Here is a 25,876-nt window from a genome sequence, read left to right as displayed (position 1 = left end):
TGCCTTAGGGAACAAATTCTATGAGTTCCAAATGTGCCTATGTGTGAGTAATCCTGATACAAAAGTTCTTTTGTGATTATATTTAGTCTTTTTGTGATGAAATTCTATTTTAGTCTCTAAAAACATAAACACTTCAGAATATCCATAATTCCAACGTATAGAGATAGCCACTTGAGGATATTGTCAACATATATATATAAACACACACACCCCATTTTATAGTGTAGATACTTATAAGAATATCATGAACCTTTTTGCTGTGTTATTAAATAATTTTTGTAGATCATGATTCTAAAAGAAATTGCACTGCATTCCATTATACCTACAGATAATAGTTTTAATCAGCCTCCTTTTCGTGTGAGTAATTAGGTTGTTGCTAATTTTTTTTGCCGTTATTAAAAAATTCTGAGATACATAGGTGTGTGTGTGTGTGTGTGTGTGTGTGTAGAGAGAGAGAAGGCGGGTAGGCCCTCGGTGCATTTCTGATTGTTACCTTAGATCTATCTGCGTTTCTGATTGTTATGTTAGAATTAATCTCTAAAGGTGGAACTCACCAGTAAAATAGCCATACGTATGTTTCAGATTTTTCTTTCATACTACAGAGTTTCCCTGCAGAAAGATTGTACCAGCTTCACATTCCCAGCACTGACAAGTGGTCTCTCACCAGTAACGTGGGGGGGAGGAGGGTGTTGGGAAGATGGCATTGACGTCGGTCCACATACATTGTGTGTTGAGATCAGTCTGTTTTCCAGGGAATAAAGCCGACATCATCTCCACTCTGCTGGTCTTTTTTTTTTTTTTAATGTTTGTTTATTTTGAGAGACAGAGCAAGTGAGCAGGGGAGATGCAGAGAGAGAGAGACAGAGGGAGAGAATTCCAAGCAGGTTCCACGCTGTCAGTACAGAGCCTGATGCAGGGCTCAAACATGTGAACCATGAGATCATGACCTGAGCCGAAGTCAGATGCTTAACCGACTGAGCCACCCAGGTGTCCCTCCATTCTGCAGGTCTTTTTTTTTTTTTAAATGTTTATTTTTGAGACACAGAGAAACAGAGCATGAGCAGGAGAGGGGCAGAGAGAGAGGGAGACATAGAATCTGAAACAGCTTCTGAGCTGTCAGCACAGAACCCGATACGGGGCTCAAACCCACGAACCATGAGATCATGACCTGAGCCGAAGTCAGATGCTTAATCGACTGAGCCACCCAGGCGCCCCCCTGCGGGTCTTAATAAGATGGGCCAGCACTCCATCTATCAGCTATGGTATTGGAGTTCTTCAGATCCATAGAAATGATGCTTTTAAAGTAAATATGTGGGTAGTAGGCACAACTCTTGAGACGCTCAAAAGATTCCTGCCCCTGGCATGCACATACCTTCTCTACTCAAATGCTAAACCAGGCATTGCCCAGGGAATTTCAATTTTGTGGGTATAATTATGATCCCAAGTCAGTTGATCTGAAAAAGGCAATTATCCTGGGTGGGTCTCACATAATTAGGTGAGCCTCTTAAAGGAACGGGCTCTTCCTGGCAAAGAGATTTGCAGAGAGGGAGTCATCCGGAGAGAGGGTTTGCAAGGCAGGCTTTGCAGGTGAAGGGGACACGTGGTAAGGGACGCATGTGGCCTGGGGGAGCCAAGGGCAGTCCCCACTCACAGCTGGTTGGGGAAACGGGGACCTCGGTCCTCCAGCCACACAGAAACGACCCGAGTGAGCCTGAAAGAGGATCCCGAGTGCCAGCCTGAGAACACAGCCGGCGGACACAGTGACTGCAGCCTTGCAATACCTGGAGCAGGAAACTTACACCCGCATTTCCAACCCATAGAGCCGCGAGCTAATAAATGGGTATTGTTTAAGCCACGGTCACAGAAGCAGATGCTGGATTCTTTCAGCCACGTCATGTGACCTGGATCATTTCCTCCTGAACACATTTTACCCCTTTACCTCTCTCTTCTCGTTCTCCTTCTCTGACCCTTCCTTTCTGTGTTTCTCTGGGAGCCCCGTGTCCCTGGCCACCCCCCAAGAGCTGGTGATACCCAGGAGCGTGGCTCAGCCGCCCTCGGGACGTCATTGCACTTGCGCGCCGTGTCCTCCTCCTTGACCTCCTCCGTGTCTGTCCTCCTCAGTCTGGGGCTGCTGCTTGCACCCCGGACTCAGCGTGGTCACAGCTGGACTCGTCCCCACCTCCTCCCACTGCCACCACGTCACCTTTTCAGGCGCCTCTCTCTGGATTAGAACCGGGTCCTCACATCATTGCCTGGATCTGACCTCTCCTTAGAGCGGGAGCAGTGTCGAGGGCCCCCAGCCCATCTAGGCGAAATGTGAAGCTGTTTGTTTCCCTCCCATAAGAAGGGGGGAAAACAACCTTTCAGGTTGAAGAAAGGGCTTTCACGCATCGTATTAATGTGTTCATCTGTCTGGATGCCAATGCAGTTGTAAAACGTGGTTGTAAATATTTGCGTGTGGAGGAGAGAGGCCCGTGGAAGCTGAAGGGCCCACGAAGGCACAACACAGTCCTGACGCCACCTTATTTCTAGAGAAGCAGGCGTCTGCACGGGCAGTGGCCGGCATCACCCCGAAAGCAGGGAAGGTGTTTTTCGAGGTGGTCTCTACGGATAGATGTCTTCCAGCTTTCGTTACCAGGAGGGGTTGCACATCGCCGGTGATTTGGGGCTGCTGCTGTGGCCACCTCAGCCTCGGCCGGGGGTGGCTGGAGCTGGGAGGCCCCCCTTGCCTTCAGCTACTTGCTCCATGTGCTCCGGTACTTCCCTTGCGACGAGTGGGCGAGGCCAGTTTCTGGAGTGCGTGTGGCGGATTCTCTGGCACCCTGGCTCCGTTCTGAGCTGGAAGGCCACCCCAGCCGGACTGTGGCAGGTCCGTGTAACCCCTGCGTGCCACCCCGCACCCATTCCCGAGGACGTCCATGCTTCCGGAGAGCAAAGAGGGAGGGAGAACACGCTGCTCTGAGCAACCGAATCTGGTCTGGAAATCAAAGAGGCGACATTTTGAAGGCGCACCATGCTTTGAGGCCCAGGTTAGCCAGGCGCCCGGGCAGTCTGCCTTCCAAAGAACCTGCATTAGTGCTGAGAAGGAGTAGATGAGGCTCTGGGTCACCCAGTGCATCTGGCAGGAAGATGTGATTCTCTCTAGATTATGATGAGATCCAGGAGACAACCAGGGTTCTCTGAAGCCTTTGCTGTAGGGACTCAAGCCGAGCAGTGTTCTTTTTTTTTTTTTTTTTTTAACTTTCTTTTACTTATTTTGAGAGAGACAGTAGGTGAGGGGCAGAGAGAGGGAGGGAGAGAGAGAATGCCAAGCAGGTTCCATGCTGTCAGCGCAGAGCCTGACGCGGGGCTCGAACTCACAAACCGCAAGATCATGATCTGAGCCGAGATCAAGAGTTGGACACTTACCTGACAGAGCCACCCAGGCATCCCGGAGACAGTGTGATCCTAATGTAAGAGTCAGAGCCGCTCCCGCCAGTCTCCCCTCCTGTGACAGATGAAGGGCTGCGTGTTTATCAGGGGAGATCGTTGTCTCCTGTGCAACTTTGCTGGGGTGTCTGAGGTAGGCTGGTGTGCATCTCTGTTCCACTCTTTGGTGCTGACGCATTTCCTCTGCATCTGAAGCTCAGACCCAGCTAAACACGAAAGGTGTGAAGGAAGGCTCACCATCTCAGCAGCTGTTGAGCCTGGCTTTCTCTAGGTGTTCAGACCCCCCACCTGGCTTGTCCTGGGGCCTCCCGGAGCCACCCGTTCAGCGTATGGGTCGCTCTCAGTGTTTGCGAGGGTCGTGATGCTTGACCAGAGTGTTTCCTAGCCGTTCGTGTTCAGGCATCCTGGTTCTGCCTTGGAAAGCTCTGAATTGCCATCCGCAGTACAGCCCTCTGGCCCAAAGAGGCGCTTCCGCTGTTCCTGATCCAGGTTTGGTGCCTCCCCCTCCCTTATGGGCTGAGTTGTGTCCCTCAGGTGCATGTGTTTTAGTCCTTACCCCCCAGGACTGCAGAATATAACTATATTTGGAGATAGGACCTGTAAAGAGTTAATTAATTCATGTTAAAAAGATGTCATTGGCAGGGGCCCTGATCTCACATGACTGGTTTCCTCCAAGAAGAGACAGGACCCAGGCACATGCAGAGGGACGACCATGTGAACATACAGTGAGCAGAGGCCTCAGGAGAAACCAGCCTCAGACCTACAGTGTCCAAAACTGTGAGGAAGTACATTCTGTTGTTTAAGCCATTAGGTCTGGATTAGCGGATGGATCCATCAACCCCTCGCACCTCTCACCAGTCGTAGAAAGAGTGGTATCAGAAGAACCGATTGTGGTTTGACCCGCGGAGAATGAGACAATCCCCAGCCATGTTGTTAATAAGCCAGGATCCCCTTAACTTGGCTGGTCATGGCATCCAGGGACCGTCTCCAAAGGCTTTAGTGTTTGTCTTCTCCAACTATTCTTGCTAAGTCACGTTTCTTGTGTCCTATGCTAGAATGCTGTTATTTTTTGAACTTGGTTGTGGGATTTGACATTCAGTCCTGTTAAACTTGGCCTGCCTTGACCGCCTCCATCCCTGGGGGCCGGGGGGAGGGGGCTTTAGAAACCATGCTGGGTGACATGGTGGGCCTGAGGGGTTCCGGTGACAGTCTTCCCATTTCCTGGTGGAGGATTTACTTTTGGAGACACACGGGACAAAGCTAACTGTCCCTGGGACAAAGCTAACTGTCCCTGTGGTGGATTTCAGGACACGCGGGGCCCAGGCGTGGATGTGATGTAATTTCAGGCAGGGTATCTGGGAGAGGCGGGTCCGAATCTGAGCCCTGGGTTCAGAAGTCGTGGTAGTGGTCATAAGAGTGGGGCTTTGCTGAAGGAGAGAAGACAGGTTCCGAGAAGACGGCCTAGCTCTGCTGGAATCACATGTGACATGTAATAGGGATGGAGATTGGCTTCTCTGTCCCTGTGTTTTCCTCTCTATCAAACGGATTCCTTCTGGGAATTGAGGTGGAAAAGGCAGAGAGGCCCCAAAGTGAAATGTCAGAGTTGTTGCCAAGTTATCTGCAAAGGTGTTCTGTATCATCGAGGCATTACCTGCCAGGCTGCAAGAAAGGAGGGTCCTCCCTGAGGACGTCTCGGGTGAGTGAGTGAGTGAGTGAGTGGGACAGGATTAACCCTCGGAAGATGAGCTGCTTTTAAAATTAGACTTACATGGGGTGCCTGGGGCGGCTCAGTCGGTTAGGCCTCCGACTCTTGGTTTGTGAGTTCAAACCCCACGTCAGGCTCTGTGCAGGTGGCATGGAGCCTGCTTAGGATTCTCTGTCTCCCCCTCCCTCTGTGCCCCTCCCCAGCACTCTCTCTCTCTGTCTCTCTCTCTTTCTCTCTGTCTCTCTCTCCTTCTTTCTCTCAGAATAAATAAATAAACTTTAAATAAAATTAGGCTTTATTTCTAGAACATCAGACACTGTGTTTTGCAAGTGATCATAGTTCTCTGGCCAGACAGTTATCCCTCCCTGGGGCCATGTTGGTTTTTCATAGCAGAGTATCATTGGCTGTCTGCATGGGCAAGCCTGCCCTCAACAGTTCCGTGCCTCAGGACGAACAGGGCTAGCCTCATTGCCAACCAAGTGTCTGTTGTCTCTAGGCACTGGACAGGCACAAGTGAGCACTATTAGCTTGTGAATGCTGCCCGTAAAGGCATGTAGAACATTCCCCAAGAACTTTTCTCCCTCACGGAGATCACTAGGTAATACCCAGATGATAGATTCTTCATGACTCGGTCAGTCATTGGGAGACCCATACTTTTCTTGCATCTATTCCCATTCCCTGTGATGACCGCTTGGGTGATGTTCATGGAAGATGTTCATGCCACCACAGAGAGTTGAAGAATTGCTTGCCAATTCCAGCACGTCCTCTTTGCTGGTCCTGGCACCTCAGGTGAGTTTTTAATCCCTGATCCTGTCTCCTCCTCTGCCGCATGAGGTGACTGCTACCTCTTCTGCCTCTGTGATGGCTTCTGAAAAGAATAAGGAGTAACTGCAGATTCACTTTGTGAATTAAAATCTGTGTTCAAATGGAAAGGACGCAGATAAGTGTATCTCTTCCAGGTGACGTAGCCGTTAGCTTATATTCATTGTATGCTCAAGTCCCTCCCGTGCTTCTGGACTGGGGGATGTTTGGATTGACCTCAGCTCCCAAATTTATCACGTGTGATCATTTGTCCCTTTTCTCCTCCTACCTTGACATTTCCAAACTGAAAAGTCTGGGCTGAGCCACCAGCTGCCTAGGTTACAGGGTGACCTTGGGAATGACCTGGGGCCTCTGCGGGCTGACGAGGTGATGGGGTCGTAGGGACTGTGGAACTGGTGGCTCAAGGAAGAGGTGGCTTTCCCACCCATTTTTGGCCCAGCGACAGCCACCTGTGCTTCCCCAAAGCCTTAGGTCCCAGGGCTGACACTGACTCCCGTGTGTTCCTGTTTAAGATTTACGTCCACTTGAAGGAAGGCGGGGGCCCAGATGGGCTGGATGCGCTCAAGAATAAGCCCCAGCTGCACAGCATGGTCGCCCGGAGCCTGTGCCGGAACGCGGCGGGCAAGAACTACATCATCTTCACGGGGCCCAGCATCACCAGCCTGAGCCTGTTTGAGGAGCTGGAAAAGCAAGGTTTGTCGCAGGGCGGTCTGGTCCAAGAATGGCCCCTCGCCCCTGGAGGGGTGGTGGGAGAGTCTGGAGGTGCACGTGCATAGCAACTGGCACGGACCATAGGCCACTGGGCCAGGAGGGGACACGGGGGTCTCAGCCTGCCGCATGCCTGCCTGGACCCTGCCGGGCACTGGTGATCCACAGGGATACTGGCCACAGGCTTGCAGTGTGTGGGGGGCGTGTCGGCCCAAAGCTCCACCCAGGGCACATTTCGTCCTGTCCTTTGTTGTGAGACTGTGGCCGTGGAGGGGTTCTTCTAGTGTCTTAGTCCGTTCGGGCTGCTCTACCAAATTACCACAGACTGGGCAGCTTATAAACAGCACACATTCCTTGCAGTTCTGGAGGCTAGAAGTTCAAGATCAGGGCGCCAGTGTGATTGGGTCTCTTCTAGGTTGCTGATCTCATGTGACCAAAGGCACAAGGGAGTTCTCTGGGGTCCCTTGCCTTTTCATCTTTTTTTTTTTTTTTAATGTTTTTTATTCTTGAGAGAGAGGAAGACAGAGCATGAGCAGGGGAGGGCCAGAGAGAGAGGGAGGGAGAGCCAGAATCTAAAGCAGGCTCCAGGGTCCAAGTTGTCAGCACACAGCGGATGCGGGGCTCGAACTCACAAACCGCGAGATCATGATCCAAGTCGAAGTCGGATGCTTAGCCGACCAAGTCATCCAGGCACCCCATCTGGGGTCCCTTTTCTTAAGGTCACTGCTCCCTGTGCATGAGGGCTCCACCCTCGTGACTCAGGCACCTCCCAAGAGCCCTGCTGCTTAACACCATCACCTTGGGCACTAGGCTTTCAGCAGAAGAATTTGGGGGGAACACACACATTTGATCTGTAGCTCCTACAAAGGTTCTGAAACCTGGACTCACCCGCATCTATAATGTGGTCCTTCCAGTTGATACAGATGTCACAGAGAATTATGTAGAATTAATACAGGCAGCAGTACAGGGGGCCTCAGAACATTCTTAGTGTGCCATGGTGCTGGCATATTTCATTCATCTGGTCAGAGATTAGGAAGCCTTCTGTGGCTCTGGCACCAATGGGGGTTGTAGAAAGAGATCTGGACCAAGTCAGGGAGCCTGACAGAAAGCTGTATATCCTTTGGTTTGTCCTACATTTGGGGGGATTTATATCGAATCCACTCGAGAGAAACATAAAAAGCCTCTCCTCCGCTATGGCAGCCACTGAAATTGCAGACCCATTGCTTAGCAACAGATCAGGCATCTGACCTTAAAACAAAACCCTCACAAGTGATGGGGAGCCAGCAGCTTCTGACCTTGACCTCAGCCACTGTGACGAGGAAGCAGCCCCTGGACTGTGTGCCCCACTGGCCCTGGCTGTGTCTGACTCACCGGCAAAGTCCAGTGCCCAACAGGGCTCAGTGTTTAATTGCTGGGAGAACTCAGGGTGGAGAGATCAGACCACGGGAAGAGGGGCTGTGGAAGCCACGTTGGAGAAAATGGGCCCTAATGAGTGTTAACTAGCCACGCTGGAAGAACTATGAGCTCCCATGTTAGAGCATGTGGTAAGAGCCAGGGTGCCATCCCTGCTCACCCGCTCGTTCAAGTCCAACTGTGGGTGCGTGGCCATGAACCCTGGGGCCCTGATAGCATTCGCGTGCCGTTGGGGCCACCACGCCTCACACAGTATGTGCTCCCATCACCTGGACTGAGAGTCAGGTGGTGCATGTTTTCCAGGTAGGGCTGGTGTGGGGCAGAGTGAGGGTGCCCAAGGACTGTCACGGGCCATCAGTGCTGCTGCATGGACAGCTGGCCATGCTGGTGTGTGATTCTGGGAAGAAAAGGATGCTCCCCAGCTCAGGGAATCAGGGAAAGGCTGGAGGAGAATCTTCTAGTGGGAAGAACATAATTAGACATGGAATTGGAGTTTTCCCAAGAATGGGCAAAGATTTCATTGCCCATCTTCTGGAAGCTTCTAGAGCTCCTGCATACTTCTTGCACGCCTCGACTGTGATGACAGACATCTGGGCTGGAAGTTCCCCATTGTCCCCTCACTGGTGGCTGCATGGGCCCCCAGGGAGTCTGGCTGCACTGGACGGGGCAGGTGCCCTCCAGGGCATTCTCACGGGCAGCCAGGATTGAAGAAGGGCATCGTAGCTGAGAGTCTGGCCGTCCCTCCGCGGGTGCACAGAAACCACTTTGTAGAAGACCCAGAAGAAGACGTTGATATAATAAACACTATTTTCATAAAGAGGCAGATTCATGAGACTTGGGTGCTGTTTGGATTTTCTTCCCCTCTTACCAAATTGTTTGGCTGATTGCGTACATGGCCTCAGCGGGAGGATTTAAAACATCAGTTTTCCTTGTTCATCGAATCCTCCCCACTGTTTTAAAAATAGTTTCTTCCTTTTAAGTATTAAGGCTAGGGTCGTTGGAGGAGTTCAGGGTACACAGGTGTGAGTGGCCAGCAGCCCCCTGCTTCAGAGCAGTGAGACTCGATCATGGCACCCAGGGGCTCTTCCTCTGTACCCACTGCTGCTCATAAGGCAGTGGGAACGGGGTGGTTCCTCTGGTCACACCCTTGCCCCAGGGCAGGCTGGAGACCCAGGGATGAGGGGAGCAGGCACACAGGTCATAGAACGTTTCAAGTTAGTGATGATGTCATGCCAGCCTTCAGTGAGCTTCAGTCTGTGATGGAAGAGCCCCGGGATGAGACCGTCCCCAGTAACTTCAGTCAAAAGTGCCGCTTCACGTCCCCTCCAGACTTCCAGACTGAGGATGCTGGCTGCGAGGAGAAGCTGACTCCTCTGGGCCCTCCATGGCCACCTTGACCCGCTCAGTGGGGCAGGCCCGAGGGTGGGCCGGGCTAGGAAGGGCCTGGCGCCCAGGGCGGAATTTAGCAAAGCCTCCTTGTCCACGTTGACCTCTGCCCGCAATCCCTCCTGCCTCCGTGGGACCTTCTGTGCATTAGAGGCCACACGGTAGCTCCTTCTCCCTCAGGGTGCAGAGGTTTCTAGAAGCAGGTGAGCAGTTGGGAGGTTAGGTGCACTGAGCCTGGCACATAGCGCTTTAACAAGACTCCTTTTGTTACTGCTGATTCACTGCGATGGTCTCATGTGTGATCCTAAATGTTTATTTTTTTATTTTTTGAGGGGGGAGGGGCAGAGAGGGGGTGAACAGAAGCTCCTTGCGGACAGCAGAGAGCCTGATGTGGGGCTTGAACTCAGGAGCCGTGAGATGGTGACCTGAGCCAAAGTCGGACACTTAAACCGATGGAGCCACCCAGGTGCTTGGTCTCACGTGTAATCTGAAACATACTTCTAGAAGTCCTGGGAGAGAGCCCCTCTGGGATAGAAGCCTCCAGACTGCAGCGGTCCTTCCTGCAGGGAGGGCCTGTCTCCCAGTCGTCAGCCCCAGAACAGGGCAGGCCCGTCCTTTCCACTGGTGTGCGTGAGCATCCCTGATCGTGTGGATGCGGTTTTGTGTTCGTCTCCTCCCTGCAGAGATCTACTGCTGCGGCCTGCTCAGCTCCAGGAAGAGCGACTGCACCGGCCTGCCCCCGTCCATGCTGAGCAACCCCGCCACGCCCCCGGCCCGGGGCCAGCACCGCATCAAGATGAAGGGGAACATGTCCCTGATCTGCTGGTACAACAAAGGGCACTTCCGCTTCCTGACCAACGCCTACTCGCCCGTGCAGCAAGGTGGGCCCCGGCGGGGGGTGGTGGTTGGTGCAGCCCAGGTGTCCGGTGACCCCCGTCACCGTGAGCTTGCCGGCCGCTGCACCTGACTGGGGGGCCGACACAGCTCCCATTGCTCGTCAGCAGCCGAGAGAAGCAGCAAGCGACCAGGATGGGGTCTGTGGTCACGCCAAGGGGTGTATGTGTCCGGCACCCACGTGGTCACTTTGGCCTCGAGGATTCTGTGGAGGACATGTCTGAAGGGAGGGGAAGCATCAGCCAATTTTATTGGCTCGGTGCCTTCCTCCGAGGTTAACCGCTGGGGTTGGGGTGGTGAGGTGATTCTGTCATTCATTTTCCTTGGGGCTTAAAATCCATAAGGCGCCTGCAGTTAAAGTGACTACAGCTACCGCCTCTTTAACCCTCTGACGGGGGAACTCAGGTGACAGAGGTGCCTACCAGACATCGTCACGTCACGTCGTGTATTCAAAAATCACTTGTAATTGTCTGAGTCAAGAAATGTTTCCTGTGGAAGGAGCACTGCAGGGGGCTCAGTTGTGGGAGGGGTGTGTGTGTATGTGGTGGGAGGGATGTGTGTGTGGGGGGGATGTGTATGTACTTATGCACATGGTGTGTGTGTGTGTATCTGTGTGAGTGTATGTGTGTCTGGTGTGTATGTGGTATATATCAATGTGATGTGTATATATGTGAGTGCGTGTGTGTGTGTGTGTGTGGTGTGTATGGTGCGTATCTATGTGATGTGTGTCTTGTGTCGGTGGGGGGATGTGTGTGTGCTTAATGTCCGTTCATTTATTCCCTCACTCCCCCACCCACGCACCTAGGCCCTGTTCCATTCCAGTGGAGATTACAGTCTGGGGATGCAAGCCCATGGGACTTAGGCTTGGAGAGGTCTGGAGTGCTGCCCGTTACTGTGTCAAGGTCACTTGGGGGAAACGTTTGGGCTTGACCTTGCAAGCAGAAGGGCAAGTTAGAATTGGACTTTCATACTCTGGTGATTGGGCAAAGGCCCTCCCAGGGAGAATGTTCGGGAATAGGGTATAGGAGCCGCCTCCCTCCACATTATGCATAACAAGTGGCAAATCATGCACTAGGATTTAAGACGAGGATTTAAGACAACAGAACCTTAAAAAATCTCAATCTCAAAGGCTGGGAGCCTTAAATCCATCATCAAGGGAAGCAGCAAGGAGGATGTTGATGCGGAAGAAGGGAAAATTGGTAGGGTTGATTTTTAAGTATGCCGAAACTTACTGTTTGTGTTTCCTTCCATTATGGTTTCCATTTCTAAAGTGGTCTGTTATAAATCACAAAGTCCACAATCTTAGATGCCCTTAAAACTCCCAGGTGGTGTGCCCTTGGCATGGCCCTGGCCCCTCCCTAAGCACCTCTGGAAGCTTCCCAGGATGGATGGCACGGGTGCCTGTGAGCCAGACCCACTCGGGAGCCGACAGAGCACTGCGGGGGTGCTCCCAGCCCGGGCGCCAGGAGGCAGGGAGGCGGCTTGGAGAGTGACGGCTGGGTGGCCCGCTGCTCCTCCCCACAGGAAATCCTTTCACTAGTTCACGTCTTAGAGTGTTTTAATGTTTATTTATTTAGAGAGAAAAGGAGAACACAAGCAGGGAAGGGGCAGAGAGATAGAGACAGAGTGAGAGCAGGGGAGGGGCAGAGAGAGAGGGAGACACAGAATCCGAAGTAGGCTCCAGGCTCAGAGCTGTCAGCACAGAGCCCAAAGTGGGGCTTGAACTCACCAACAGTGAGATCATGACCGGAGCAGAAGGTGGACGCTCAACAGACTGAGCCACCCAGGCACCCCTACGGTTAGAATTTTTAACATCAAAATGCTTTTCACTTTGCATGGGCAGATCTGTTGGTCACGTTCTTTGTTCTTATACGAGCTTTAAAAGTCCCTGCTCTGTCCCAAGGCTGGAGGAATGAGAGGTCATCTGGTGGTTTCATAGTGTGATTTTGTGCTCTTCACAGCAACCTGTTGGCATCAGTTGGGTTTTTACTACTTTTTCTTTTTAAGTGGCCCCACCTCTGTGCCTGAACCCTTTATTGAATAATTTTTTTCTTTTTCTACTTACTTTAAATATTACCCAGAGGATGAAGTCTCAAATATTATAAAGACTGCCTTTCAGGTTTATATTCTCTTCTGCTGTCTCACACACACACATAACATACACACACACACACACACACACACACACACGTCTTCTAAAAGTTGAGCAGAATTTCCAATTTTAGAAAATATCTAACTAGTTAGGAACATTTTAGGAGTTGGTTTATTGTTTCTTCTGGATCATAAGGAAAAGCATCCCTTCTTTCAGAGAGCACGAGCACGTGCACAGGCTTCGAAAGTTATGAGCTGTCACATTTCCAGGGACATCCACATGGGGAGCCAGACCCTTCTGCTCCTGTTCTGAAATCCACTTCGGATCTGTCATCTCCTTGCCAGAGTCTTTGCCCACTGGGGGTTCAGGAGACTAACACGCATGCAGAATGTGCTCATTGGACATGACTAGACCTAGTCAGGTCTAGACTCATGCGCTCAGACTCCGAATGTCAGAAAGACTGCCCGCCTTACCGCAAGTGGCCTAAGGGAGGCGGTAGGCATGCTGCCACTGCCGCGTGAACTCGCGCGTTTCTCTCACGGGGTCAGACAGACCTGCGTGGTGTCACAGACACATACGCCAAGTGCGCACGCCAATATCCAAATGCGTATAGCTGCAAGCGTGCAGGGTCCACCCAGGGTGCCCGTGGGCTACGTGTAAGACCTCCCTGGTTGTGAAGTCCACAATGCCTGGTACATATCAGACAGTCTCTTGTCAACATGTCCAATGTCAGAGCCTTTTAGTCCTCTGAAAGGGACATTACACCAGGGAGGAAGGTGATCTGGTTATTTTGTTGGTGTTTTTTAATTTATGTATTTCAAGTGAGAGAGAGAGAATGAGCACAAGCAGGCAGAGAGAGAGAAGAGCCAGAATCCTAAGCAGGCTTCTAGCTGTCAGTGCAGAGCCCGACGTGGGGCTCAATCTCACAAACCATAAGATTATGACCTAAGCTGCAGTCAGCCGCTTAACCAGCTGAGCCACCTGGGCATCCCTGAAGATGATCTGGTTTATAAAATGGGGGATGTGCTCAAGCAGACTAGTGCCTGCCCAGGTTTGGAAGCCACCCTGCTGAGATTTCAAGCAGAAAGCGCTGTAAGTTCAAAAGTATGAGGGGGTAGGAAGGATCCAAAGGGCCGGAGCAGATCACCTCTGGCTGGGGAGACCTGGGCCACTGCAGTCCAGGAGCTGTTTCCCTGCTGTTGCTGAAAGCCAGGAGCCCAGAGGTGCGGGCTGTGGGGTGCCCAGCGACAGGGCGGCCCCCAAAGTCCTCCGCAGCGTGGGAGCCCAGCTCACTGGAAACCTGGTGACTCACAGTGAGTCCCCTCATCTGGGGAAAGAACAGAGAGACTCTCTGTACAGGGATGATCTAATGGATGTGCCCATATCCAGGAGGGCTCCGTGGAGCCACTTTAGACCCAGAATGAAGCTGTAATTTGGGACAAATTAAAATGGAGCCGGGAAACCTGCCAAGGCCTGGGCTTGAGTGTGAGGGCTGGGGTGGGGTGGGGTGGAGTGGCTGAGATGAGGGACCCGGAATAGGCCTGCTGGGGGAGGGTGTTGGAGAGGAATTGCCCACCCTGTGCCCACCCTGCCTGGGTGGCTGGATCACCAGACAGTAGAACATCTGTCAGTGGAGAGGGGGTTCATAACCAAGCAGAGTCCCAGAACCCCCCCTGGACAGGAAGAAGCCCCTGACATCAGCATTGAGGTCCTCCGACTCCCAAAGAGCTTTAGGAAATGTGTTGCCTAGGCCCCCTGCCCAACACCACATCTCTAGAGGCAGGGCCCCAGCATCTCCGTTTCTCCCAAGTCCTCCAGGGATTTCTTTGTGTGAGAAGCCAGTATCGGAGGGATGGGTGGAGGACGGGCACCCGAAGAAAAAGAGCGTTCCCAGCTCAGGGCTCCATCTGCAAATGGATCCGTGCAGTCCTGTCTCCTGCGGGGCCCCCGGGGAGAGGGCGGAAGCCCCTCTAGATGAAGTCCCTTGTGCTTGAAGGGACCTGCCACTTGTGTTCCAACAGTATTCTTTCGAGTACACTCTCACAGTCCTTCAGACTGATCCCTTATTTATTTTTTCTTTTTTAAACTTTTATTTAAAATTTCGTTAGTTGAGGGCGCCTGGGCAGCTCAGTCCGTTAAGCGACCGACTTCAGCTCAGGTCATGATCTCACAGTTCCTAAGTTCAAGCCCTGCATCAGGCTCTGGGCTGATAGCTTGGAACCTGGAGGTAGCTTTGGATTCTGTGTCTCCCTCTCTCTCTGCCCCTCCCCTGTTCACGCTGTGTCTCTCTCTCTTTCAAAAATAAATAAGCATTAAAAAATTTTTTTAAATAAAATAAATTCTAGTTATTTCACATACAGTGTAGTCTTTTCAGGGGTAGAATTCAGTGATTAACCACTTATGTATAACATACATCACATGCGCCACCCTCAGTGCCCATCCCCCATCTAGCCCATCCCCCACCCACTTCCCTCCATCAACCTTCAGTTTCTTCTCTGTTGCAGAGACTCTCTTATGGCTGGCTTCCCTCTCTTTTATTTCCCCTTCCCCTATCTTCATCCGCTTTGCTTCTTAAGTTCCACATAGGAATGAAATCATACGGTATTTGTTTGCCTCTGCCTGACTAATTTTGCTTAGCATTTGCTAGCTCCGTCCACATCGTTGCAGCCGGAAAGATTTCATTCCTTCTGATGGCTGAGTAGGACTCCATTGCAGACACACACCGCCTCTTTACCATTCATCTTACCATGCATCTAGGCTGATCCCTTTAAAAAAAAAAAAAAAAAAAAAACCCACACCAGAAGATGGCGCTGTTCTCATAGTCCCGTCAGTGCTGGGGGAAGGCGGTGGTCAGAGGAGATGGTAGTAAAGCCTGCCCACGCTTGAGTGCACGCAGCCCTTTGGAAGAATGTGTTCTTTCATGTCTTCTGTGTTCTCTCTGGAGGGCAGTCGTTGGCCCCGGGGGCAGTCCTGGGAACTAGGTGGTCCCACAGGAGGGTGAGGAGGGCTCGCTGGTCTTTCCTTGCTCCTCACACCCGTCAGGGGGTCAGTGGGACGTAGGCATGTTGCTGAGAACTGAGCGGTGCCCGGGATGCATTTATTAGAGGAAAGGCATTTGAAGACATGTGGGGAGGGGAGGTAGAGTTTCCCGAGTGGCCGGGTGCAAAAGGTGCTTGCCATCCCTGAGTCCGCAGGGACCCCCACAAGTCCTGGGGTGCATGAAAGGAGGAGCCTCGGGTGTGGAGGGCAGCCTGTAACTTCTGCCGTGATAGAGGCGGGAAGAGGCAGAAAGGACTCCGGCTTCTTGTAGGGAGGAGGAAGGAAGGAAGGAAGAGTGAGTGCTGTGTCTCCCCTCTGCTCTCCCAAGGCAGGCGCACCCCTCCCTGGGACCCCTTAAAGCCACCTTCAGTCCCTCTTCGCTCTGTGTGCCTGCAGGGCTCCTGTGCGGTGCACGCTGTGTCTGGCTGGAAGACCTTTGTGCTCCCCTGACTTCAATGTTCTCCATTCCTCTGAGGCTTTCCGGGACTGGTGTCCACCTTTCCCTCCTCCTCCCCCCTCCTCCCCTACCCCTCCACTCCCTGTTGCTTTTTGTTTTTTTGTTTTTTTGTGTGTGTGGTAGTGTTGTTTTTTAGTTTTTTTTTAATGTTTATTTATTTTTGAGAGAGAGAAAGAAACAGCGTCAACAGGGGAGGGGCAGAGAGAGAGAGAGAGACATGGAATCCGAAGCAGCTCCAGGCTCTGAGCTGTGAGTACAGAACCCCACGCGGGGCTCGAACTTGTGAACCAAAACATCATGACCTGAGCCAAAGTCGGGCACTTAACCAGTGAGCCACCAGGCATCCCTCTGCTCCCTGTCTCATGTCGGGATGGCCAGGCAGGGGGGAGAGAAGCACATCTGTCATGGGGCTCGCAGGAGATGCTTCGGATGGTCGTTTCTCATCTCTGTGCTCCGCAGGCTTCATCATCAAGAGGAAGAGCGTGGAGATCCCCTGCCCCTTGGCTGTGGAGGCGTTTGCCGCCCACCTCAGCTACATCTGCAGATATGACGACAAGTATAGCAAGTAAGTGGCGCGGCCTGGAGTCTGCAGGGTGCCCAGTGGCCCCCACGTCACAGTGGACACGTGAAGCCTCCGTGAGGCAAAATCCTGAGTCCCGGCCTGTCTCCCAGGCTCGCCCTCACATCCCCCTCCCTTCTGGGCGCCCTGCCTCCTTCCCCGCCACCCATGCCGCCCCTGTGCCCTTCCCTCTGCTCCCTGGGTCTTGCCGTCTCTCAGCACTCGGCCCAGAGCCTGCACCCGCTGTCCCCTGCCCAGACTGCCCTCCTCCTCCCCCCACACCCCTGCGCCGTGGGGGGGGGGGAGGGGCTCTCATCTGACACAGGCACGTAGCGTAGATGGGATGCGTTTGCCGCACGCCCGCGGCACTGTAACAGGGGCTCAGGGAGTGATTGCCAGGGGTCCTGAGCGTGACTGCGACGTTGCCAGGGTTGGGCCTCACCACCTAGAAGGAGGGCGGAGTCACCCAGAAGCCAGTGGCACTTAGTCGGCCCTCTTGGAGGGTAATGTGCTGGGCTGCTCCCTGGCAGAGAAAACTGAGGCCCCAGGGGCTCCCAGAAAGCTCAGCTGAGGCTGGAAAGGCGGCCGCACTCCCCAGGGAGTCAGGGAACAGATGTTTCCTGAACTGTGTGCTCAGCACCTGCTCATCTCATGAGGTCATTGCAAAGAAATCTGCGTTGATATTGCAGACACGCTGGGTCTGCTCTACGCTGGTGGTGGTGAGGGTGCTGACCCTCGGGCACTTCTCGGGGGGGCAGGGACAAAGTGCAGAACGAAGGGCACAATGCAGGCCTGAGCCCCAAGCCGGCTCCCGGCCCTGGAGGGGCACCACCTTCCATCTCAGGGCAGAGGCCTCCCTGACTTGACGTCCGTCCTTGATCTGAAGGGAAAACGGGGGTGGCAAAGAGACATGCACTCCACAGGACAGGGACGCACCGCAGAGGCCTGCAGCTGAGGGTGAACTTGACCTTGGGAAATGGAAGCAGTTCAGTGTGCATGGGACACGGCGTCTGAGAAGGGCCCATAGCAAAGAGGGAAGTCCCCCAGGCCCTCTTCCCTTGGGGCTTCTGAGCCATAGAAGGCTGGGCTCCCGGGTCCAGGATCTCTTCCGATGACTCCCCCCACCCCCGCCCCACCTAATTCTCTGATAGAAATTGTCTTATCTTCTTTGTCTTAAGAAAGTTTACTGTGACAGAGCCTCAGTGAGAGCTGACTCCCGGCCTGCTTTCTTTGAACCCTCCCAGCCGGGTTCCCGCCCCCAAGGCCCCTCTGTGGCAGCACGGACCGTTATGTGGCCTTTCGGGAATATCTCCCCTGACCTGAGCCCCCATGAACCATCGGGCTCAACCTTTCCTATCCCCCTGCGCCCGCAGGTATTTCATTTCTCATAAACCGAACAAGACCTGGCAACAGGTGTTCTGGTTCGCCATCAGCATCGCGATCAACAACGCCTACATCCTGTACAAGATGTCAGACGCCTACCACGTGAAGAGGTACAGCCGGGCGCAGTTCGGCGAGAGACTGGTGAGGGAGCTGCTGGGTCTGGAGGAAGCCTCCCCAGCCCACTGATGCGGGGCGGCTGGGCCTGGTGAGGACCGGGCCCTGGAGGCCGGAGGAGGGACAGAGCCTGCCGTTCTGACCTGCCCAGCCGGAGCCCTGCGGGCACCCCTCTCCCGCGCCTGGGGAGTGGCCCCAGCCTGGAGGGGTGCCCACGGCTTCCACGGGGACCAGGGTGGGCCTGGTCAGAGGACGGCCGCCGTCCAGGTTCCCATTCAAAGAAGAGCATGTCCTCCCTCCAGAAGAAGCCTCCCACCCAGGGCCAGGGCGGGCGCCTCACCCAGTCCCCACGTGCCGGCCGGGGCGCTGCATCCTCGGGACACCCGTGGAGCTCAGCTTGGCACAGGGGACCTGGGGAGGCCGTTGCCCGTGGTGGTGCCAGGGATGGGATGAGCCGTAGCCTGTCCTGCTAGAAATGCCTGCTGTGCAAAGATGTGAAAACATTTATGACACGGTTCAGTTTCCTGCCGCGTCCGATGGTGACCAAGGCAGGCAGAGGCGGGCGCTGCACCGCTGAGGCCGTGCAGGCGTGTGCAGGCGTCCAGAGCGCCCTCCGGCACCTGCCTCCTGCAGGCGGCTGGGAACGGGAAACGCAAACTGGGTGCCATTAAAACATAGGGGTGGAGTGGAGGAGCGGTCGCCTGTCCCGATGCGTAAATGAGGCGTTCCTAACTCATTTCATCTCCCTGGCTGGCGGGCGGGGGAGAAAGGGAAGATGCCAATGGAATCGCAGTGATGTGTGATGCTGTTTTTTATTTTTAAATATATCTTCAGGTTATTTTCTTACTGTTGCTTAAGATCTTCTGTAAAAGGAAAACGTCCCCCTTCTTTTCTGCCCCCTCCCCTCACCCTAGCTGTGACTGTTTGCAGGGTCACGGTTCGGTTTTCTGGGCCCCGTGACCGTGTCAGGACCAGAAAGGGCAGCCTGCTTCCAGAACAGACATCGCTCCCCTCCATCAGGGAGCACGGGGTGGTGGGGAGCCTGTGGCCCTTAAGCTTTGCCACAGACCTGATCGTTGGCAGAATTACTTGTTTGGGAAAACATGGAGCATGGCTGAAACACACACCAAAATGTCTGTGGGTAACATGGGCTCATTCTCTTGCCCCGTGTGTGGTAACCTGGCTGGGTTGGCCATCTGACACCATTGCCCCAGAGCCCCGCGGCTGGCCTGGGCAGAGCCCGGAAGGCGGCCGGGTGACCAGCTTCATTGGGTGCGATCTCCCCGTGGGACCGAGAGAAGCACACACCGGGCTGCTGGCACCAAGGGCTCCTCTACTTCCCAGGACATCTGGGGCTCCTTCTGAGCCCAGGCCCACGTGTGCCTGGGGGAGACCTCGGCCAGGGCGTCCCCTGTCTGACCGTCCCCCGTAGAGAAGAAGCGAATGATTCTTGGAGTTACACGATCCGTGTCAGCCCCGGTTTACGTAGCCCCCTCGTTTTGTTTTTGTTTTTACAAATGCAAAATCTATTCTACTCAGGCTTTGGGACTTTTTTCCTTGTTCACACTCAGTTCATTAAACGTGTTGCTGGCAGCATGCTCCCGAACCCCACGCCATTCCTGTAGCCTGCATTCGTGACGACATCCCCTCGCCCTGTGGTTTGAATTCGATGCCACGGATTGTAGGCCAAATTGTAAATTGTGTTTAAAAACACCTTCGCCGTGTCCTTTAATTGGATTGAAAGCACTTTTACCACATGGAGAAATATATTTTTAATTTGTGATGCTTTTCTACAAGGTCCACTATTTCTGAGTTTAATGTGTTTCCGACACTTAGGGAGACTAATGAAAGCTGATGAATTTTCTTTTCTGTCCAAATAAGTAAAGGAAAAAAATAAAAGTCTATTTAGATGCTGATTCTTTGTGAAGACGTGAATTTGTTTAACAGGGCAGGGACGAGGAGCACCTGGCTGGCGCAGCTGTTAGAGCACGCGGCTCTTGAACTTGGGGCTGTGAGTTCGAGCCCCATGTTGGGGGTCGCATATACTTAAAAATAAATAAATAAAAGGTCAAGGACAAAAGTACGGGCTAATTGACTTCTTGTTGTATAAGCTAGGGTGTATGATCTTAAACTGCTTGTAGTATCAAGCACCCCCGAGAGGCTTAAAAAAGAAATGCAATTAGGTCTTGACTTGTAGAAATAGGCCTCGATACCCTGGTTGTGTGAGTACCGCTGTATCTTAGGTGCCCGTGCGACTGAAGAAAATTCCCACCTGCCTTCCCAACGGGGGATTCCTCCTCTGTTCTTCTAGTTTGCGTTGTCGTCCACATTCACACAGAGAGGCACTCTTGTGACAGGCAGGTGGGCGACTTTGCGTCACCGAGGAACCAGAGGGGACTTACACCAGGTTAGCGCTCTGGTTTTTAAACGGTAACCACCTGTTTTCAGATAAATCCTTGAAGCGGTCATCAGTTCCGCTGGGTGCGTCGGAGCCCCGGAAAGGCTGGGAAGGGTTTCTGTTCTTCCGGAAGGACAGGGTGACATGTAGCCCATCTCCCGTCCCACAACCCCTCCAGCCACCCTCTGTTTGTTCCCCATATTTAAGAGTCTCTTATGTTTTTGACCCCTCCCTGTTTTTATATTATTCTTGCTTCCCTTCCCTTATGTTCATCTGTTTTGTATCTTCAAGTCCTCATACAAGTGAAGTCATATGATATTAGTCTTTCTCTGATTTCACTTAGCATAATACCCTCTAGTTCCATCCATGTAGTTGCAAATGGCAAGATTTCATTCTTTTTGATCATTGAGTAATACTCCATTATATATATATGTACCCTATCTTCTTTATCCATTCATCCATCGATGGACATTTGCAGTTACAAAATTCTTATTCCTTGCATTCCCCCGGTGGCTTATACTTGGTTCTAATTTTCTCCAGCCTGACACTTGGTGTGAGGGTTTGCCTGTCTCCGGTTAACTCTTAATGTCCCACACTCCTCTGCTAGGAAAGGGCCACAGCTTCAGCACAAAGCAGCTAGGAAGATGAGATGTTAGCTATTTTAATTAGCTCTCTCATTAGCCTTGGCTGTCTTTCTAAAAATGCATCTATTCCTCAAAAACTTTAGAAATAGTGCTTACTACCAGGTGTGCCTGTCTGGCTCAGTCAGTAGACCATGTGACTCTTGATCTCAGGGTCATGAGTTCAAGCCCCACCTTGGGCATAAAGATTACTTAAGGAAAAAAAAAAGAATTACTGTATGATCTAGTGATATGTTTTATTTTTTTATTATTATTTTTAATGTTTATCTTTGAGAGACACAGAGCGAGACCAGTGAAGGGACAGAGAGATTGGGAGACACAGAATCCGAAGCAGGCTCCAGGCTCTGAGCTGTCAGCACAGAGCCCAAGTTGGGTCTTGATTTCACGAACCGCTAGATCATGACCTGAGCTGAAGTCAGACGCTTAACCGACTGAGCCACCCAGGCATCCCAATCTTATTATTTTTTAATGTTTATTTATTTTTGAGAGAGACAGAGCATGAGTGGGGGAGGGGCAGAGAGAGAGAGACAGACACAGAATCTGAAATAGGCTCTAGGCTCTGAGCTGTCAGCATAGAGCCTGATGTGGGGCTCGAACTCACAGACTACGAGATCATGACCTGAGTTGAAGTCAGACACTTAACCGACTAAGCCGCCCAGGTGTCCCTAGCAATTCTTTTTTAAATTTGTGTGTGTGTGTGTGTGCGCACGTGTCTGCCCCTCCCCTGATTATGCTTTCTCTCAGAAATGAACAAATATTGAAAGAAATTTTTTTTAAAAAATCTGGAACTGTAGGATTATGAGTTGTTTTTTGTTTTTGTTTTTGTTTTAATGGAGGCATTTTGGAGTCATTAATGCCATACACAGTCTATTGCGGCTTTTTAAAGTGTGTCCCCTTATCAATACGTATCAGTGCTAATCGATAGGAGTACAGTATCCAAAGTGGGATAAATGCTGTACGAGATCCTGTACCCATCAGGCCATGAGTCCAGCCCTGGCCACTGTCCTACAAGACTTTGACCAGTGATGGGGTCCCAGAGGACGGTGGGTCCACATAGAAACCAAACGGTTGGGAAAACAGGGCGATTAGCTTGGTTGGTGACGCACTGACTCAGGAGGGAACATGACATGTATCTCTGGACTGCCTCGTCCCCTTCTCCGTGCGGCGCACGTCACCAGGAGGCGCTCGGTGGGGAAGCCATTTCCAAGGTGCCAAGCTGCCCAGCCCTGGGGCAGGACACCCCAGAGAGCAGGGGACACTGTCAGTTCCTGAATGTCTCCAGCCAGAGGCAGCTCGCCACACAGGAAGGTCCCAGAGGACATCCTGTGGGCAGGAGGTGGCCTTAACTCCGGGCTGCGGGCTCGAGTGGGACATCTTAACTGTCATCATAACTGACCATTGTCCTCTTAACTGAGAAAGAGCGGAAAATGGCCATGAAGCAAAGCCCTGACTCCTGGGCTCCTGCGCAGAGTCTATTTGGGGCGAAGAAGGAACCGAATTACGAAGACGATTGCCTCTTTCCGGAGGATGCCCGCGGCCAGCTCCCAGCTGCTCACCGTCTTCCTCTTCCTCAGATGAAGGTGCCCGCTTGTCCCAAGTTCAGGGGCGCCAGCCGTCAGCGGCAGGGATATCCATGTCAAAGAATCTGGAAAGATTGCCATTTTATCTGAAAATGCCCTTGCACCATTACGTTATCTTGTTTTTCCTTACAGTTTTCAGTTATGAATCTTTAGGAGGGGGGGCGCCTGGGTGGCTCAGTCAGTTAAGTGGCAGACTTCAGCTCAGCTCATAATCTGGCGGTCTGGGTTCGAGTCCCACGTCGGGCTCTGTGCTGACAGCTCAGAGCCTGGAGCCTGCTTCAGATTCTGTGTCTCCTCTCTCTCTGCCCCTCCCCTGCTCATGCTCTGTCTCTCAATAAATAAACATTAAAAAATTAAAAAATCTTTAGGAGGGAATTCGTAATCTTCTCATGAACTACACATATCTAGCCCTCAGGGGACGTCACACAACTCTGTCCCCATCCCTTTTGTGAAGATACAGCCTCCCCTTTTGTCATGACTTTGACTTCACACTAAGACATGCTTGCAATACATTTTTACCAGTTTTGTACCCCCCAAGCTCAGTGCTGAGTTCTAAAAGGTGAAGGATGGCATTTATGTATGTACATACACATATGTGTGTGTGTGTACATATACAATTTAATTCTGACATCTCACGTGATTTTTACTTCTTCAGGCTGTCTCCGGTCAGCAGCTTTGAAATACAATAGAATATATTACATTTGCTTCTCTCTGGTGGTTTCTTCTGGGGGAGGAGAGGGTTTGATGAAGGAAATTCGTGCAAAGCATCACGGGATCTGTGGCCCGAACGAATAATAGCGGAGGCTGGGCGGAGCCTGGTGAACCCACCCTAGGGACGCTCCTGAAGGTAAAGAGGGATGGCAGGTAGGGGAGCCCAGGGGCCGCAGGCATGTCTGGACACCTGAGCCTTCTCAACTCTGCTGCTAATTCTCGGGGAGTCCAGGGGTTCCCGTGGGGTGCCTCCTCCATCTCTCCTTCCCATCTTGTTCATGGGGGGGGGGCAGGTGGGAACAAAGGGTCTGCACTAGCAGAGGCTGGAGTGCGTCAGCTGCTGCCATCACCACAGCCTGTCATTCTCCACATTTTCAGAAGGTTCTAGAATTGGGAGCATGAAACTGGGGTGAGAATCTGCTGTCAGCAGTTGGGTCCTTGTGAACAAAGTGAGAAATGGAAGGTGATATGTGTGGGGGCATCAACAACACAAAGGGGCCGTGACTTTGGCTTTGGTGGTCATATCCTAAAAGGCCATAAGGTGGGAATTGCCATTAACACAGAAAATATTTATGGGGGACGAAATGCCAGATCCCAGCTTCCGGTGTTCTTTTTACACTTCATCACAGAAGAATAAAAAGATTTGGAGAAGCACTTGCTTTTCAACTTAAAATCAGAATTCAGACATCTTCACAGCACCTCTTCGCAATGTTTTAAGTTCTTCTGCAAGCCAAAAATAATTTCCAAACACTTGTTTAAAGTTTTAAAGGTTTCAGGGCTCTGCTTGCCAAATTTTTTATTTTTAAAATATTTTTTGATATTTATTTTTGAGAGAGAAAGAGAATGATGGGAGAGGGGCAGAAAGAGAGGGGGACAGAGGATCTGAAGCAGGCTCCGAGCTGACTGCACAGAGCCCAACGCGGGGCTCGAACTCAAACCTAGAGATCATGACCTGAGCCAAAGTCAGACACTTAACTGACGGAGCCACCCAGGTGCCCTGCTTGCAATACTTTTTAGTAAGTGATGAATTTGTCCTTATTTCATTACGTCTTGTTGATCCCCACCACCATCTTTATATCTCTCCCTCCATTTTTCCTTTTTATGTCTCTCTGCTTCTTCCCCACTCTACTTTCTCCACCCTCTTCTACTCTCCCCTTCTCCCCTCTCCCTTCCCTCCTCCCTTTTCCTCATGTAACTTTGGTGAGCCCTGAAGTCGTTCCCTGCCTGTCCTCTCTGAACAGAGGGGACATTATGGGACATTCCAGCTGCTCTCTGGGTCCTTCCTTTCTGTTCTCTCGTGTCCTGGTTCGACTCCCATCTCCTCTCAATTAGGGGTGGGGGACGTGTATCAAAGACCTCCTGAGGGCAGAGACACCCTGGGAAGAAGACTTCAACAAGGAGATGGAAGACCCTCTATAGCCGGGAATGGATGACAAAGTTAATTTTCCTGATACTAGGGTCCCAGCCTTCCCTGCTTTCTCCTGGGGCTCGTGGGAATACTCAGAAAGTCAAATGACTGCTCTCCAGTTTGAGAGCAAAGACAGTGGAATAGAAGCCATTCATTAAATGCACTTTCATTGAACTCTTCTAAGCCACTGGGATACTGGGGACAAACAAGAACAGTCTTCTTCCATCACGGACTGTCAAGTAGTGAGAGACACACGCACACCTCATGTGACGAGAGTAATAATGGTATGTTTAAGAAATAATCAAGGAATGAGGTACCCGGGTGGCTCAGTCAGTTAAGCATCTGACTCTTTTTTCTTTTTATGTTTATTCATTTCGAGAGCGAGCGAGCGGGGGAGGGGTAAAGAGAGAGGGAGAGAGAATCCCAAGCAGGCCCCACACTGTCAGCACAGACCCAGCGCAGGGCTCGAACTCATGAAATGTGAGACCATGACCTGAGCTGAAGTCAGACACTTAACTGACTGAGTCACCCAGGAGCCCCAAGCATCTGACTCTTGATTTTGGTTCAGGTCATGACTTCATGGTTCGTGGGTTCGGGTCCCACATTGGGTTCCATGTTGATAGTGCGGTGCCTGCTGAGAATTCTCTCTCACTCTCTATCTGCTCCTCCCCCACACCGAAATATATAAGCATATTTTTAAAGTTAAGAAACAATGACTATTTTCTCACTCACAAATGGGGATACATTGGCTGAACCATGTTCTATCACTGGGGTTGAATGTTCTTAAGGAATTGTTGCAGGAGATCTGTACGGGCCAGAGAGAGGTCAGGTGTGAATGTTACTTCACAAGATGAATGTGCTTGTTTCCTAGAGTGAAACTGTGTGATAATGGTTCGTTTTGGGCCAAAGGCTCTGGGATTTGCCATGGGGAGAGTCTTGGACTTATAGGTACAAGCCCAACAATTGTGCCCCAGTTTAATCACACTGATGCTACAGGGCGAGAGAATATGAGGTCCGTCCATGTTAAAATGTCTGCTTAGAGAAGAACTATTCCATCTGGAGGGAGAAACCTTCAAAGTCAATCGAACGCAGGCTTCTCTGCACCAGGCGCACCCTGACTAGGGGACAGTGACCGAC

At 51.9% G+C, this 25,876-nt stretch overlaps 1 protein-coding gene across 1 annotated transcript in view; it reads left to right on the top strand.

Annotated features, from left to right (window-relative positions):
* Positions 1-19,988, top strand: part of PGBD5 (piggyBac transposable element derived 5) — a 118,931-nt gene extending 98,943 nt beyond the window's left edge. The window contains exons 4-7 of the mRNA XM_039241234.1: positions 6,469-6,649; positions 10,147-10,344; positions 16,405-16,510; positions 17,878-19,988. Coding sequence (XP_039097165.1) covers positions 6,469-6,649; positions 10,147-10,344; positions 16,405-16,510; positions 17,878-18,073 — 681 coding nt within the window. The 3' untranslated portion in view covers positions 18,074-19,988. The remainder of the gene's footprint in view (positions 1-6,468; positions 6,650-10,146; positions 10,345-16,404; positions 16,511-17,877) is intronic.
* The last annotated feature ends 5,888 nt before the right edge of the window (positions 19,989-25,876 follow it).

Source organism: Hyaena hyaena, unplaced genomic scaffold (genome assembly GCF_003009895.1).
Source record: "Hyaena hyaena isolate Hyena2069 unplaced genomic scaffold, ASM300989v1 scaffold_193, whole genome shotgun sequence".
NCBI lineage: Eukaryota > Metazoa > Chordata > Mammalia > Carnivora > Hyaenidae > Hyaena > Hyaena hyaena.
Note: the sequence above shows the minus strand (reverse complement) of the source record. Positions and strands in the feature narration are given on the sequence as shown.